Raw genomic sequence first — 17063 nt, 5'->3', positions numbered from 1 at the left:
ATAACTATGTTTAACACTAATAAGATGGTAATTTATGTATAAAAGAACAGTCATTTTAACCACCAAATAAAAATTGATTACCCTGAAAACTTTTAAATGCTCAAGCTAGCATTCAGAAATCTTTGATAATAAATATGAACATTGAATTCAACATCTTAGGTAGTTTGAAGGTCCTTTAGCTGTAAAACTATAAATTTAATTAAAGTAAATTTTAAAATATCAAAAAGATTATTAATGTGCACATATTTTTAATCTAAAGCTTATATTTGTGGTTCATTTTAATGTTTGCAATGTTCATGAAGGTCAACCATAAATATGCATACATAATTTTGAATTATGACTCCTCAGATAGTTTAATACATTGTGGTTGACTATACGTAAACCACAGATTAAATTAGAATCAGATAAAGTTAATAATTACCTTTCATGTTTCCCTCTTATTTTTTACTAATTTTTTTTCTGTAAGAATACTTAAATTCTACCTTTTTAGTATATTTCAGTTATGTAATACAATGTTTTAAACAATAATCATGTTATATCATATTTCTCTTTTAAAATGCCGCATGAGTTTTATTGTAGTTTTGCTTTTTTTTACATTAAATTTTGGTTTACACGATGACTATTTGATACAAACATCTGGTGTTTTATTAACAACATTATTAAATGAATAATCTAAATCTTAAGTCAACACACACTAAAAATGTCTCTCAATTCAATTCTCCAAAGAGGTAGTATAAGAGATCAAACTATATTACCCCAAAAACACTCCTCTTTAGCATAAGAATTATTTTGAATTGAAGGCATATGAGATTTAAAAGACATGGAAAGAAGGCTTCCTGAAGCTTCCCTTATCTGACTAAATTCATAACTTCTGAGAAATGAGGACCACCTTAAATTTTTTTCCCAGGGAAATTTTACAGCCATGAAGAAGACAGAAAGTCAGTGTTGAGATGGACATGCACAAACTTTAACTGGCCCTTATCTTCCATAGATTTTTCCGTATATCTACCTTTCCACAATTTGCCATCCCTAGATATTCAAAGTTCTTTTCCTTTGTCTTGTCATTTTCTACAAATTTACTCTTCTTTGCTAAGATACTATATAAGCCCAAGTTCTAACCACACTTTGGAATTACTTATTGCTGAATTTTCCCACTTATATGCTAGATGCATGTGTTAAACTTTTTTTTTTCTTGTTAATCTATTGTCAGTGTAATTTCCAGGGTCCCAGCCAATAAATCTAAGATGGGTAGAAGAAAAAAATTTTTTCCTCCCTACATCAGTCATCCTCCTTATATTTTAGATATATTTTTAGGTTCAACCATATTCAGAGGAAGCTATTTCATGAATTCTTTGCAAAATATCAATACACGCATATAAGATGAATTACGAACATTTGAAATTTTCTATTAACTTTAACTCTGTTATTTATTATGTACATATTTTCTCCACATATTTTCTGTCATAGAAAGTTCAAACCATTTTTTACTAAGATAGTTTTTAAAACTTTACGAAATTATTTATAATTTCTTTATAAAGAAATTTCCGCCTCGTTTTGTTTCATCCCTATTTTTGCTAAATCTTGATAGTATATTCAGTTAATTTTACCTCAGAATTTTCAATGTCAATTTATATTTTGCTTTACTATATCTTGCCAGTTTCTTATTCATACCTGTTAGACTGTTTGATATATTTCAACATTAGCAAATGTCAGAAGTAACATGGGGAAAAATACGCATTATATATGTTTAGAATAATGTTAACCTGAGTCAAATAATTGGCTCTTTTGTATCAGAATTAACCTATTAAATAAAAGCTTGTTTATTCAGTAAATATTGTATTCACTAAACAGGTTATTCATCTATTAATTCTCAATTAATATAATATGTTCTCAAAAGATTTCTAAACTTAAAGTCACGTTCTTTTAAGCAGTAATGCCAAAACTAAGACTCTTCATTTAACAATTGAAAAGTCACATAATTGTGAAAATAGTGTTGAAAAAATATTAATTTTGCAAATAAAACTCTCTCACTAGAAATAGGTCTCAGGGATATTTATTTATCTATACCCATGTTGCTTATATTTATTTCTTTATTTCTTATTTGAAGCCTTAATTGTAGCCAGGAAATGTGTTTAAGAAAAGAAGCACAGTTCTTTTCTATACCTTTATATGACCATGGGCCATGTGGTTTTTGGACTGTTTGCTTAATCACAGCTGTGATAACTTTTCAGCTTTACCTTGTGCTTGAAATACTTAATAGGGAGCAAAATCAATCATTACAAGTTCATAGTTAAGCAGTTCAAAAGCAATTTCACATTTAAAAAAATTGCAGAGATGATTCAAGAATATATCCTGAAACCTGCAGAAATTATTTTTATGCATTATTTGGATCATGCTAACCATTTCACTAATTATATCACAAGTTAATTGTAATCAATTTTTCTTTAATCTTCAACTCATAATCTGGTCAAGTGAGGGAAATGAATAGGTTAGTTTATTGTGTCAGGTGATGCCTACTGTACATAGAAAAAATAAAATGTAAAAGTCATAATAGAATATCTTCATAAAAAATAAATAAAAGTCACAGTAATTTTCAAAATAAGTCAAAAGTTTGAATGACATCACCTTCATTCTACTGGAATCTAGCAACAGCACAATAAAATTTTGAAAACTCGTTGAAAATAAATGTATGTAATTGTCATTTTAGTCATTTGCATTAAATTCTATGGTGAGGATTTTTATGGAATGGGCAATGCTCTTTGTGGGTTTAGCACAATCTCTTACTAGACTCTGAAATTCTAGGCTCTGAATCTAGATTGCCTCGTTTCAAATCCCAATTCTGTACTACTGGCTCTGTGAACCAGCAAGTTAAAACTTCTTTTGACTTTTTTTTTAACTTGAGCAAGTTAAAAAATTCTTTTAGCCTCAGTTTTCAGATTGCGAATTGTCATAATGAAATAAGTTCACACAGAAAACAATATTAGAACTTTGACAAGCCCATAAACAGTTCTCAATAAATGTTAGCTATTATTATTACATATAAAATGTGAGAAAATATATTATACAAGAATACTTTTTTACAAAGGTGAGATATAGATTGAGGATAAACTGAAAGAATTCTACATCCAAGAAGCCCAAGGTGAAAGCCGAATTCAATGTTCTGCTTACCTGTACTCCTACAGGAAAACTTGGTTTTGTGATCACACAATCGTAAGGTACCGTTGCAGCCTTTTTCATCACTACCATCTTCACAATCTTTTTCCCCATCACAGCGCCACAGATCAGGAATGCAATTTCCATCAGGGTGGCATTGAAATTCATTCACATTACAACCAACAGGAGAACGGATCTCTTAAATAGAAATGAGGGAGAGAGAGGCAGAGAGAAGACAGGAGAAAAATTATGATTGTACTTGGTAACTTTTTCATTTTTTTTCTTTCTTTAGATATTATTAAAAGAGCAGAGAGAATATATATTTACCTTAGTTTTTTAATAGCTATAATACTCTCTTGTATTTTCAAATTTATTTTAGAAACACTGATAATTAGAGAATGATGTTTCTTGCCTCTCACAAAATTTTTTCTAATATAATACATATATTAGGAAAAAAGGAAAGAGCAATTAAGATAATGTGTAAATATTCTGTTGTGATTTTAATTAGTGTGTTGAGAATGAGATCTTTGAAGGGCTTTTCTATATGGCACAGGAAGAGGTTTCACATTCACTGTAAATATTGATTTGTGATGATCTTTTGACATTTATCTAGATAATTTCTTTCAGACGCTTACGAGCTAACTAACCAAATAATAAGTACTTTTGGACTAACAAAATCTTTGAAGAGCATCCAAATTTTTGAAGAACAAACAAAAATGCCTATAATAAACACAAATTCTTTAGATTTCAAATCTCAGATACACACACATAAGATTTAAATGAGGCATTATACATTCAGATTCAATTTATCAATTAATAATTTATACGGTACTGATAACTCTATTCTTCAAAACCTGATAACTAAAAATATAGGCTAAAATACTCAGGTAAACATATTCAAGCATAAGAAAATAAAAAATTGGAGGATCTAGATATTTCACAATGCAACAATTTAATAATTGGACAGTAATCAACAGTATATTAAATTTTATTAATATATAATATTATGAATTATAGTAACTAACATCTCCAAATACTGTCTTAAAATATTTTAGTATGTATATTTTTCACACCAAAGTTTTTTTTTTAATTTTTTAAAATTTATTGGGGTAATGTTGGTTAATACAATTATATAATTTTCAGGAGTATATTATAATTTGACATCTATATATTCTATTGTGTGATTACCACCCAGAGTCCAGTTTCCTTCAGTTACCATATATTTGATACCCTTTACCCACTTTACCTTCCCCCAACTCCCCTATATTTGACCCCTTTTACCCTGTCTACCTCTTTCCTCTCCACCACCTCCTACCCTCTGGTAACCACTAGTCCATTGTCCATGTCCCTGAGTCTGTTTGTCCTGTTCATTTGTTGCTTTTAGATTTATATTCCACATATAAGTGATATCATGTGATTTTCAACTTTTTCCATCTGGCTTATTTTGCTTAGCATGACTATCTCAAGATCTATCCATGTTGTCGCAAATGGCAGTATTTCATTTCTTTTTATGGCTGAGTAATATTCCATTGTATATATGTACCACTGCTTCTTTATCATAGGACACTTTGGTTGCTTCCATGTCCTGGCCACTGTGAATAGTGCTGCTATGAACATCAGTGTGCAAATATCGTTTTGGATGTGGGTTTTCAAGTCTTTGGGGTAAATACCCAGTAGGATTATTGGATCATATGGTAGATTGATTCTTAATTTTTTGAGGAACCTCCATACTGTTTTCCATAGTGGCTATACTAATTTGCAGTCCCACGAGCAGTGTATGAGGGTTCCTTTTTCTACATATCCTCTCTAACATTTAGTACTTGTTCTGTTGGTTATAGCTATTCTAACAGGTGTGAGATGGCATCTCATTGTCACATCAAAGTTCTAATGTAACAAATTTATTATTTTATATAGCTATATTCAGCAATTAATCTATATTATATATGTAATAGAAATTATTCTATGTCCTTATGATAAATTTGAAACAGGTTCATGTGAGCTACTCAATACTTAATGAACTGGTTTGATAGGTATCGCATGGTTATGAGTTAAGATTAAATTCATTTAAGGTCAAAGCTAATCATAACATTATATCACCAAGGCAGCTACTTAATCTTCTAAAATCTGTTTACCTGGAAAGTAAAGAATCTGCAGGGTTGTTGTGAGGAATAAATTGTATATCTGTAAATTATTATTTTAACTATAAAATTTTGTTCTTGCTGTTATTTTTTAATATTTAAATAGTTGTTTCTGATTTTTTTTAATTTATTTAAAGACATTCAGCAACTATAATATGTCAGGTGATGCAATATTGTAAAGATGCTCACACTTGATTTGACTCTACTTCCCAAGTATTTCTAGAGCAGTGATGATAAATTAACAAATAACCAAAGAGGGGCAAGAAGAAGCAAGAGTAAATCTGTTGGTAGAAAACAGGAGTTCCAATTCTCAGAAAACCTATACGGCTAATTTTCAAAAGTAATCACTGCTAAGAAAACTTATAATAATCATACGTAATTTACAGAGAAGTCACTGAGTTTAGGCTGGCTTTGAAGTCTCTTGCTAAACCAGAGACTTTCTGTTTCTACTTTCCTATTCATCTAAATCAGTGTGACTGTGTATATATAGTCTTCTTGATTAAACAAAATGCATGCATACACACAATCTATAAAGATAGTATAATCTCTGCACATTCAGAAGATATATATGGAAAGTGATTTAGCAACTTCCCACCATATTTAATTTAGTATTCGCAGAATATCCTATTTAGCACTACATCTTAACCACTACAGTAGTAAAGTATGATGGGGCTAGCTTTATAAATAAGATATTGTGAAGTCTTCAGGCCTAATATCTTTTTAAAGATAACTTGAAAATCCTACATGATTTCAGTATTTAGGAAAAAGGAGAGAAATCAATTGGAGTTCCAAGGCCCATTCGGCTCTCTAATTCTATGTTGAAGAAGCCAAGTTCCATGCAGCAGTGAAATGGCCTTTGGTTCTTTTCTTACTATTTATTCTTCCTTGAAAATAAAACAAAACAGACCTTGGCTCAGCTAAATATTATAACTTGTAGTATAAGCTCAACCAATAACATCTAAAAAAGTACTCTAGGTAAATTGTCGCTCAGTAATTCCAAATACTTAATAATGAAAGGTATAGTCTATTGATTTTTCTACCTTCTCAAAATAAGAGTTGAAAACAGTCCATATATTGACTGTCTCTTAGAATGTTTAATTTGGCAAATATATTATTGAATTTTTCTTTAATCTAGAGTCTCCAGTACCTTGAAAATTAAGAAGATTCTCGGCCTATCATCATTGATGAATAGAAGCAGCTACCTACTTTACATGGAGCTAGAATAAATTGGTAACAGCTCCCCATTATAATGGAAAGAAAAAAAGATACTCGTTTCTGTTGTTTTTTTCCCTAGCACATTTTTTTTTTTCCCTTGATGAAGTTGAGCAGTAAGACAACTGCTAACTACATTTTCTTTGGTTGTTGAATCTACTTCTGGGAAGCTATAGAAAAATTTTTATTTCATTCTTGCTTCATTATAAATACTAATTTTATTCTTTTTTACAAATGAGTTTTACTTCTTTATGAGTCTTCTTAATAGATACTTGCAGATAATCCTCAGATTCATTGTTTCTTTCTTTGCAATAGCTTCTTAGAATTTAGAGCCAAATATGTGGGTCATTTTTCATGATATGTATTCATTCACACCAACCTCTCACCCACTGATTAACTTACATTACTAATCCATATCCTGCTTTTTTGTTTATGTCCTTTCTCTTTATAATCTTTAGTATTTCCAGGTTACAGCTTAGATTATTTCTGGAAATAATCAGAGGGCCAGGTAAACAAACAGAATAGTGCTATGCAAGTGAATTTTGAAAATAAGTAACATATTGTACATTTAAAATAATCTAATTTGGGAAAAACTTTGTTAGCTTAAATAAAATTAAATAGTATACACCAAATTCAACACCATATTTCAATTCTTCTGCTCATCTTTTATTTCCTCAGGAACTATGTTGCCTTAAAAATGAAAACAATAATGTAAGAAAGTCCATGTTTAACTAATTATTAGAAGAGCAATATTTTAACTCTTTTATATATATTTTGAATTTAGTTTCAAAAATCTAGTTCTTTTAAGTCATGTTTCCCAACCATTAACTCAATGACATAATGAAAATTCTCAAGAAGATTATGTAAACTCAGAAATCTAGATAGATTAACCTTATTCAAAATGAAATTTGCGAAAGACAAATTGTTGCTTTGGGAGAAATTGTTTCCCCTGATCCAGCAGCATGGCAACTTTATCTAGAGTTCTAGTTCTTTTTAGGCTCAGTGTTATTTACAACTGAAAAATAAGTTGTGCTCACACAAATAAAAGCAGCATCTATGAAAGGAGAGAGTATGTTGTTATTGCCTGAGGTTTTTTTTTTTTTTTTTTTCATTTGTGGGGTTTTTGTTTTGTTTTGTTTTGCATAATGTTGTTTGGTTTATTTGTGCTTCATAAGTGAATCTACTTATTTATTTTTTATTTAAATAAACATATACTTTATAAATTTAAATATAAATGTGATATTTCCCTGAGGCTTTTCTTTTCCTTTCTTTTTTTCTTTTCGAGCTGACTATATCTAAAACTTTGTGGGCTGGTATACTATCTATTAATGGGTGCCACAAACAATCAGAATAAAAATAATAATAATAATTAGTTCAAATAATAATCGAAAGTATCTATAAACTCATTTTTTAAAAATATAACGTAGTGCTGTTTAACCTATTTCTTTTCTAATAAAATTTAACATTTATTCTATTGTAAGGTAATGGTAAAATTTGATATTTTATGAAAAGAGATCAATTATAAACTGAGTGATGCAGTCTGCCCTCCTTGGGCTTGTGTCTTCAAATGGTTGTCAACCAGAGAGAAGAAAGATCTAAGAAATCGGAAAAGCTGAGTAACGTTAGCCATGATTACACTAGTTAGTGTTGGGGAGATACTAAATTAGTTTTATCATCTTTAAAATGAGTATATTGGACTTAATGATTCCTTCATCTGCTCTTTAAACATATATTTATTGCAATGTGCCAGGCCTTTTTCTAGGTACTGTGATAGAATAATGGATAAGAGAGTAACTTTACTGTTCTCACGGAACTTTCAGGAGGGAGAAAGGAGCATGTAGGCATTTAATACATAATTATACATAAACTAGATTAGTCCAGAAAGTAGTAAGTGTTATAGAAATGGATCAGAGGAATACTAGAGAGCAGCAGTCCCCAATTTTTTTGGCAAAGGGGACCAGTGCTCTTACGAGACTAAAAATGCCTGATGATCCAAGGTGGAGCCAAGGCAGTGATGCTAGCACTGGGGAGCGGCTGCAAATATAAAGGAAGCTTTGCTTGCTCGTCCCACGCTTGCCTCTTACTGCGCGACCCAGTTCCTAACAGGCCACAGACCGGTACCAGTCCACAGCCCAGAGTTTGGGGACCCCTGCTATAGAGAAAGAAAAATATATCACTTCTGATTACAAGTCATTGGCCAAAGCTAGTCACACTGGGTGAGTCTCCATTATGTTGGTCCCACACAAGCACAGATTTTTAGGAAGTACAATCTTATTGTGTGACAAGGAAAGGGAAGAAATGGGAATATTTTGTGAACATCCACGATGACTACCATAAGGAGTGACTTGGGTATAGGGGATATCTTAGCAAGGGTGATTAGAGAAGTCTCTGAAAAGGTGATATTTGAAATGAGACCAAGATGAAGGAAAAAAGCCAGCCATAAAGTTAGGGTAAAGAACATAGTAGGCAGAAGGAATAACAAATACAAAGACTCTGAAGAAGGAAAAGTTCTGTTTTTTACAGAACGAGAAGAAGGTAAATAGAGGTGTGTGAGTGAAATGAGATTTGAGAGTAGGCAGGTGCTGAATCTTATAGGGCTTCATCACACCTATGGTAAGATAAGTTCAACAGGTATCTTTTTATTGTAAATTTTGAAACAGAGGAGTGATGATGATATAATTTAATCCACATTATTAAAAATTTCTCCATGGCTGCTGTGTTAAAAATAATATTATTATACTTGAATGGAAATAGGACAACCAGATAAATAGTTTTTGCTGGAGTTCAGGTGAAAAATAAAAGGTTTATTGTTTGCCTCTGAAAAGTTCATAAAATAGTGGATATACAGAGAAGTAGGCAATGTATGTAGTCACAAAGCAATGTCACAAGTGCTTTGGTAGAAGAGAGCACCATGACAACATGAATAAAAAAAAAAAAAAACGAATTGGACATGGGGATTTCAAATGAGGAATTCTTATGACAGAAGATAATAAGAGAGTTCTGAGTCAAGATTGAGTCAGAATGAAAAGTGGAATGGAACAAAAGATATTCTGAACAAAGACACCAGTGTTCATAAAATTTTTTGTAGTGTAAATGGGAAGAGGAGAGAAACAGAAAACTAAAAAGGTGGGTAATGGCTAGACCTTGAGTGGCCTTGTATGCTATGCTAAATGGTTTGGACTTAACCCTAAAGGCAACTGGGAATTCAGAAAGGCCTTCAGCTAGATTATGATATGCTCAGATATGAAGTTGATATAGATCACTTTGGAAGCATTTAAACAATAAATAGAAAGAGAAAAATCTCTAATTGTTACAAAGGGTTACATTTACAAGGGATTATATATATACATTGATTTATAAGGAGTTAGATATATGTATCTATTTATTTTACTTGCTTAAACACTTAAAGTTTATACTAAAGTCAGGTAGACTATTTTACACACACACATACACACACACATACACACACATACACACACACACACACACACACACACACATTTTTTAAATCCCTTACCTTATTACCTTCCTGTTTTTTATCCCAACCCCTCATAATAAATTAAAAATACTCTAAATCTATTTCTTAATGTGTGTTAGATTCGGGTATGTGTTGATGTTTAAAAATGTCCTATTCTGCCAGAATACAAAAAAGCATCATGGAGTTTTATTTCCTCTTAACCTTGCCAAATAAAATCAGCTTCCCTTAACAGTTGCTAACTATCCCCTAGATGATGAGCTACATTTCTCTGAGGAGCCTGTAATGACTATTCCAACCTAAGTTCCAGGCCTGTGTGTTTCCTCATAGCCCCAGTTGCTTAAGCTTCAGGGTTTGGCTCACAGTCTATCTTTGTAATATGGCTTGTCCCAATGGAGTGTTAAAATGATGACTATGTTTATCTATATATACTCATGCTGTTTTACTGTTATGTTTTCATGTTATTGATGCTGGTTATATTTTAAACTAATGCAATTTTATTGTATTTTTGCCCTGAAGCTATTTAAACCAACTATACAATTTGGGGACTAATAAATAAATAAATGGAGAACCCCGAAGGCAATGTGGCAACCAATGGTAGAATTTATCTCAATATTTAAATGAATTCAGTGTGACTAAATATTTGCAGTTAAAAGACTAGCAACTGCACAGAGACAGTAATTTTTTTCTTCCTAAAGTTAAAAAAAAAAATGTGAAAGTCAAGATTGCAAAAGTTATGTTTATACTGTTTTTTTTAAAATATTCAGAACACATTTTGTTGTATAAGAAATGTTAAAGCCCTCCTGAGAAAATAACTAATAATGGTGTTGCATATACAATGAATTATTTAAATTGTGGGACCAATCTGGGGAAAAAGAAACTTGCTTTTTTATTGTTTTAATGGAGTTAAACTTGTCATTCATTATGAAATGCTTTAAAAAATGAAAAATCACTAGGCATGTATGTGTTCTAAGCTTCCTGTTTTTCCTATAATCACCAATTGTCATTCCTTGCTCAGTCCCTAGCTTTTCAATGAATCACTCACTATGTATTAATAATTCCTGCACCTATGGTGTCTGTTTGTTCCAGATTCCTAGATATTCTGCTCCTGCTTGGAATTACTGAGAATTGGCTTGGCAGCATAGCAATAGTTATTTCATTTATCAGCAGGGGATGGACATAACCTGGTCTGTTCCTGTCTAAGGAGACCCTTAACATTCACTGGAGGAGGTTAGTCTATTCCTGCTTTCTAGAAATTCTTAGAAGAGTGGTGCTTATTAAAACCTACATCCTAGTTTTTGAGCTGCCTGACTAGAGTCCGCACTGGGGTCAGTGGAAGTACACAGTCCTGCTCTTCTCTATGTAATGTGAGTTGGATTCTTCCAGGGGCCGCTACCTGCAAAATGGCACTGCAGTCTCTGGTGTGAATTAACAATGAAGTCAAGCCTGTGGCTTCCCTCTTAAATTAACTTGTCCTCATTGTCTTGGACCTTGATGACTGCTCACATATCATCATTGTCCCATCCTTCCCTCCCACTGCAACACAATTCCAGGGCATATTTTTTTTTGTATTTTACTACCTATTCCAACAAATTAGTATTTCTTTTGGAGATCATCCTGACAAGAAGTTGGATGAGATTATTAAAATCAATTATTAGTGCATGGGATTTAATGGCAAATTTCATAATAAAAAAAATACAAGTTTTCAAAATCTTTAATGTTTACTATCTGGGTCAGTTAAAAAAATTGAGTAGGAGGAAATGGAAAAGAATATGTGGATACCTAAGCACAAATTCAATTGTATTAACACACAAATGTTTTTAGTGTTAAAATCACATAGATGTATAGACACTCAAATTATATACTGAAATAGAAGTTTTAGTTCATCATGATGAATATCCTCAATAAGTTAAAGTATTGAAGTGAAAAATATAAAATGAATAAAACATTGTTTTTAGTTTATTAAGAATTTAAGTTTTGATGTTACCATGAACATTTCATTTAGAATTTAATGTATTATGGGAATGATGAACTTCTATATTATCTAAATACAAGTGAACAGAATGTATTAATCTGTTGAATTGGTTAAAACTGAAAAGTCTGTTTTCTTTTCACTGTTCAAATTGATTAAGCCATCACCTTAATAGATACGTAAGATATCAAATATTAAGTAAAACAGACTGCAATGTGGCTATTTCACATTTGAAATTTATTTCTTGGCTTAGCAATATGCTTAGCTCACAGTAGGCCTCAAATATTTACTGAAAAAAAAGTTAAGAAAAGATGACGTTATTTAATTTGATATTTTAAAATAATATAGGACATTATTATACAGAAAGAGTGTATATAAGCATATTCATATAAGGTATATATTTGAGGGAGGGCCAGAGAACATTATTTAAAAATTATGAATGATTTATTTCTTTTTTCAATGGACTTTTCTTTTCCCCATTATTTTTTAACTTTGTATCATAATAAGGTGGACATTCTGTGAAACAAGGGCATCTAGCATTATTCGGAGTTATAGCTCCTTCAAAATGTGTCTCTGTTTTTAAAACAAGAGGTCAGCAAGCTATGACCTGTATACTAATTCTGGCCCACCACTATTTTTGTAAATAAAAATTTTTTGGACCATAGTCATAATCATTTGTAGACATATAGTGCATGTTGTGTGTGCTAAAATCGTGGAGTTGGGTAGTTGTAACAGGCAAAACCTAATATATTTACTATCTGACCCGTTACAGAAAAGATTTTCAAATCCTGTTCTAAAATGTTCTAAGTTGTGTTTATAATTCACAGAACATCCCATGCAAGAGCATACATATCAACAGTAATAACGTGCTGTATTGAAAGATTCTGAAACTAGTGAATATTTCATGCCAGGAAAGTTGTGGTAGTTTAACATTTCCATCAATGTTATTCATGAAAAAATTTTGGATGCAGATAATGATAATTCATTTTTCTTAAGAAGCCCACGGTACACAAATTTCAACCAAAAACTGAAATGAATTACTTAACAAAAACTGAATGAATCTGGTCATTCCATTGCAGGAATATAATATCTAAGTAAAAATTTAGGTGATGCTTCACATAAATAAGGAAACAAAAGCTAATAATTCATATAGGCTTTGAAAGAAGCTAACTAGTTCTAACTAGAAAAATGCAAAGTTTTATCTTATTGCTTATTTCTTTACTCTCACAAAACCATGGTAACTTTTTAATTGTTGATAAGTAATTTTATAACTTTGTAGATTATCCATGCCTTTTGTCCTTTTCTGTTTGTTTATTTGTTTATTTTCTGCTGAATTCCTGCAGGCCTACCATTTCATTGATCATTAACCAGAACTTGAGAATGAAGAAACAGATTTTAGGGCTATAAAAATTAATTCACTCCTGCCATTATTTTTCAGTTCTATTAAAAGAGCAGGAAACAGGAGGAGATTTTTCATTAAAATTAGGTATATTTGTTACCTATTGACTTTAGTTATTAAGTATATCTTTCAAAAAACAAGAGATGTTATTCTGTTTAGGCTCATAGTGCATAATTATTGTCTTAATAGAAAAGCTACATTTATCTAAGATTAAGTGTGGACTTATTATTAATTTTCTGTATAGTAAAGATGAGAACTGGTCTTTTTCTTCCTATTATGAGCTATTTTCTAATACTTCATTTTAAAATAGTGTAATTATATTTATCTGATTCTTTTTAATTTTCCCAATAATCACCTTGCCAGAAACATAGGTTCTCAAAAATGGCTTTGTTATTAATTGATTCAAAAGCCTTTAGTTTCCTTTGCTCAGAATATAAAAGCTGTTTGCAGTGTTAAGGTTAAAATGATCTTTAAGGAGCCTTTTTGTCCTAGAAAACAAAAAGAGATTTCCTGTACATAAATTCCATTAGTAATTAACATTGTTTTGATATCTAAGTATTAACATTTCTTGAGGAAAATAAATCAATAAGTGAGAGAATCAAGTTAAGCCAGACGATTTGTATCTCATTGAAAACAGATACTATACTCCTCTAAAACTAGATGGAGTTTAAATGTGCTTTAAATTACGTTTTATTAGAAAACAATCTATATTTTTATTAAAAGAGAATAGTTTAAAAAATTGGGGCAGAAGATTATATGATTTTGCTGAGTTTATAAGATAATTTCCTAATTTCCCCAAATTCAAAGCCTATAGTTTATTCTCAATAAAGTTGAGTGACTGAGAAATAATAGTAGTTTTTTTTTATCATGTGCTTTAGCAAATATGAATTGAAAGTATCTTCAGAATATTTTTACAAAAGAAAAACAAAGCAGATGATTGAGTCTGACAATGTACAATATTTATTGTTATCTTGTTTCCTATGTGGTTGGGGTTAAATTATGCTGCTAAAAACATAATGGTTCAACTGAGGCAAGATATGACAGAGACTGGAAGTCAACAAATTAATGGTTTTAATTTCCATTCTCTCCACACTTAAATGTGTACCTAAGTCTTCAGTACTACTCACATTTTGATACCTGCACTTCTCCAAATAGATTCAACCTCTCTAAGTAGTATATTGTCTCTTTTTGGGTGACAAAACTATCAAACTTTACTGCATTGTCCACAGAGAACTTGGAATAATAATTTGAATTCAAGATCCCTCCTGAAGATGTCTTTTTGGATCAAAGGTCTCAGTTTCAACATCTCTAATACAGAACATTATCAGCTCCTTCCAGGAAGCAGTACAATGTTTTTGTTATATAAGAATATTTTTATCTAGCTGAGACCGTTTACTCATCTGCACAATAAAATAACTAAACTAAGTGATCTTTCATTTTTTTTCAGGTTTTCTAAATTTTCTGAGTCTATGAGGTAAAACTTTTATGGCAGACAAATATATTATTTGAGTGACTAAAGAAATTTTCTATGTAGAAATGTCCACAGCTATTCCAATGAAAAAGTTTCAGAATCTACTTCATCAAGGAGAATTGTGGAAGGGAAATAAAAATAGAAAGAAAAAAAGAAACAGACAGACTTACTGTGATTATTTAATGTAATGGCCCAGGTCCCTTCTAGTGCCCTTTGGGAAATTATATTAATTACCTGTAATAAGTAGAAAAATCTTTCTTTTCTCATTTTAAAGGAAAATTGATATGCAATTGAGAACAAGTTAGTAATTATTTAGGAATCATATAACTGTTAATTCAAAGAAAGTTAGGGGGGAAAAAGAGTTAAGTTATACTTTATAAATACAGAAATAGAGAGCTGGATATAGAAATAAAGAGCAGACAATCTTAGTTTGAAACTCCAACTGTGTAATCCTAGGCAAGATTTTTAACACTAATCCTTACTGTGAGGATTAAATGGAATAACAAATATGAAGTACCTGGCAAACAGTGAGTCTCCAACATATGTTAACTCCCCATTCCTGCCCCCGCCCCAATATTATCACTAATGGATCCTACTCACTGAAACTTACTGTTAAATAATAGATTTAAAAAGTTTAAACTTTTTCTAAATTTCCGGAATTTAGTATCTGTTGGGCAGAAAGGACTTAAACCAATATCCAAAATAATAAAAGATAGGTGAGACATTCTGTCTATTTTATTTTATTGAATCCTGATCTGAAATTGCAAATAGTTATTAGATAAATGAAAGAAATTACATTGTATTAAGGAAATGCACATGACTACATCAGTGCACCTAGTCTTATATATCATCGTGAAAATAAACTCCTGGATGTGTGGATAAAATGAGGAAACAGAAAAATAAAATTATTAGATAAGTAAAACAAAACAAATGAGGGTTGGATTTCATGAGGAGAATCAATTTTTTAGTCAAGAGATAGACTCTTTTCTCAATAATTATTTACTGAGCATTCATTATGCATCAAATATTATACTTGACTATGAAACTACAAAGATAAGATAAAATTATTTGTTTCTTTCTTAAATCTGGGAACAAGGAAGTAGTGAGGTGAATAAATAAATTAATGAATGTTGAATGGATGAGGACAAACATCCAAAGTGCAAGTTTCCAAACCAGAAGCAGTTAAACAGCAAATATGACAAAGAATATGAGCATGCATATAAATAATTTTACACATTTAACTACTTAATGGATTTGGGAACTTGTTAAAAATTATTCATAATAAATAAAAATCATAGGCCAATGCATAATTAATTTTTTAAATAGCATTTAATTCATTTAATAGATGAAAGTAAATTTGTGATATAAATAAGAGATCACATATGTTTCAGCATCACCCAGCTCATGCACTTGGTATGCAGTAAACTTGGTAGGCAGTAAACTTTTCCTTTTCAGACAGCCAAACAAAAGGCATTAAATAACAATGACTGTAAATCAAGGTCAGATGCCCTTTTGAAGTAAAGAAAAATCCAATTTTTTGAGGGATATTTAAGTTGTGTTTAGGATAAATTACAAAATGTAGGCGAAATCTATTCTAGGGAAAACTTATGCCCTACTCCATTAAGTCCACGCTGAAATTATTCAGTATACATTTTACAACAATTTCTGAATGGAAATTGACCAGGGGGTGGTAGCAAATAGTTGTCTAAAAATATCAAACAATTTTTATATGTTCACTTTAGAAAGGCCTTATTTTTTGGATGAAATATGGTTGAGACTATTTCCCCAAACAGTATAAGAATTAAAGTTTACATAATTCAAGTGAATTAAACTGTCAACAATGAGATAGGATTAGTTTTATGTAATTGTATTTTATAGATGTGATATGTGTCTGTCTAGAGTCTTTTTTTTTTTTTTTAATATTCCAGCCTTAGAATTAAAGACTCGTAAGAAAAGACTAAACTCTTGTTTTAACTTTATTCTTGATGTCCTTACAGGTAAATTAATCTTTTTACATAACCTTTTAATACTTTAATAAATGGTCAAGCCGGAGGCTCTGGAGGAAGTTTCATTACACCAAATTTTTGAGGAATTTCCATCATACCAAATAAGACTCACTTATTTTTCCACTTGGAAAAACTATTTACCCAAGTAGCTTTACAAAAGAGTCACTATAGAAATACATACCAATCAAAGGATTCAGAAACAAAAAGAAACCAGAGCTAAATTATGATAAGCAGGCA

The 17063-nt window shown here is 30.9% G+C and overlaps 1 protein-coding gene across 1 annotated transcript in view; it reads right to left on the bottom strand.

Annotated features, from left to right (window-relative positions):
* LRP1B (LDL receptor related protein 1B) overlaps positions 1 to 17063 on the bottom strand; it is a 1708438-nt gene that overhangs the window by 624880 nt on the left and 1066495 nt on the right. The window contains exon 21 of the mRNA XM_011354519.1: positions 3169 to 3351. Within this exon, the coding sequence (XP_011352821.1) occupies positions 3169 to 3351 (183 nt within the window). The remainder of the gene's footprint in view (positions 1 to 3168; positions 3352 to 17063) is intronic.

Source organism: Pteropus vampyrus, unplaced genomic scaffold (genome assembly GCF_000151845.1).
Source record: "Pteropus vampyrus isolate Shadow unplaced genomic scaffold, Pvam_2.0 Scaffold17, whole genome shotgun sequence".
In the NCBI taxonomy this organism is placed as follows: Eukaryota; Metazoa; Chordata; class Mammalia; order Chiroptera; family Pteropodidae; genus Pteropus; species Pteropus vampyrus.
Note: the sequence above shows the minus strand (reverse complement) of the source record. Positions and strands in the feature narration are given on the sequence as shown.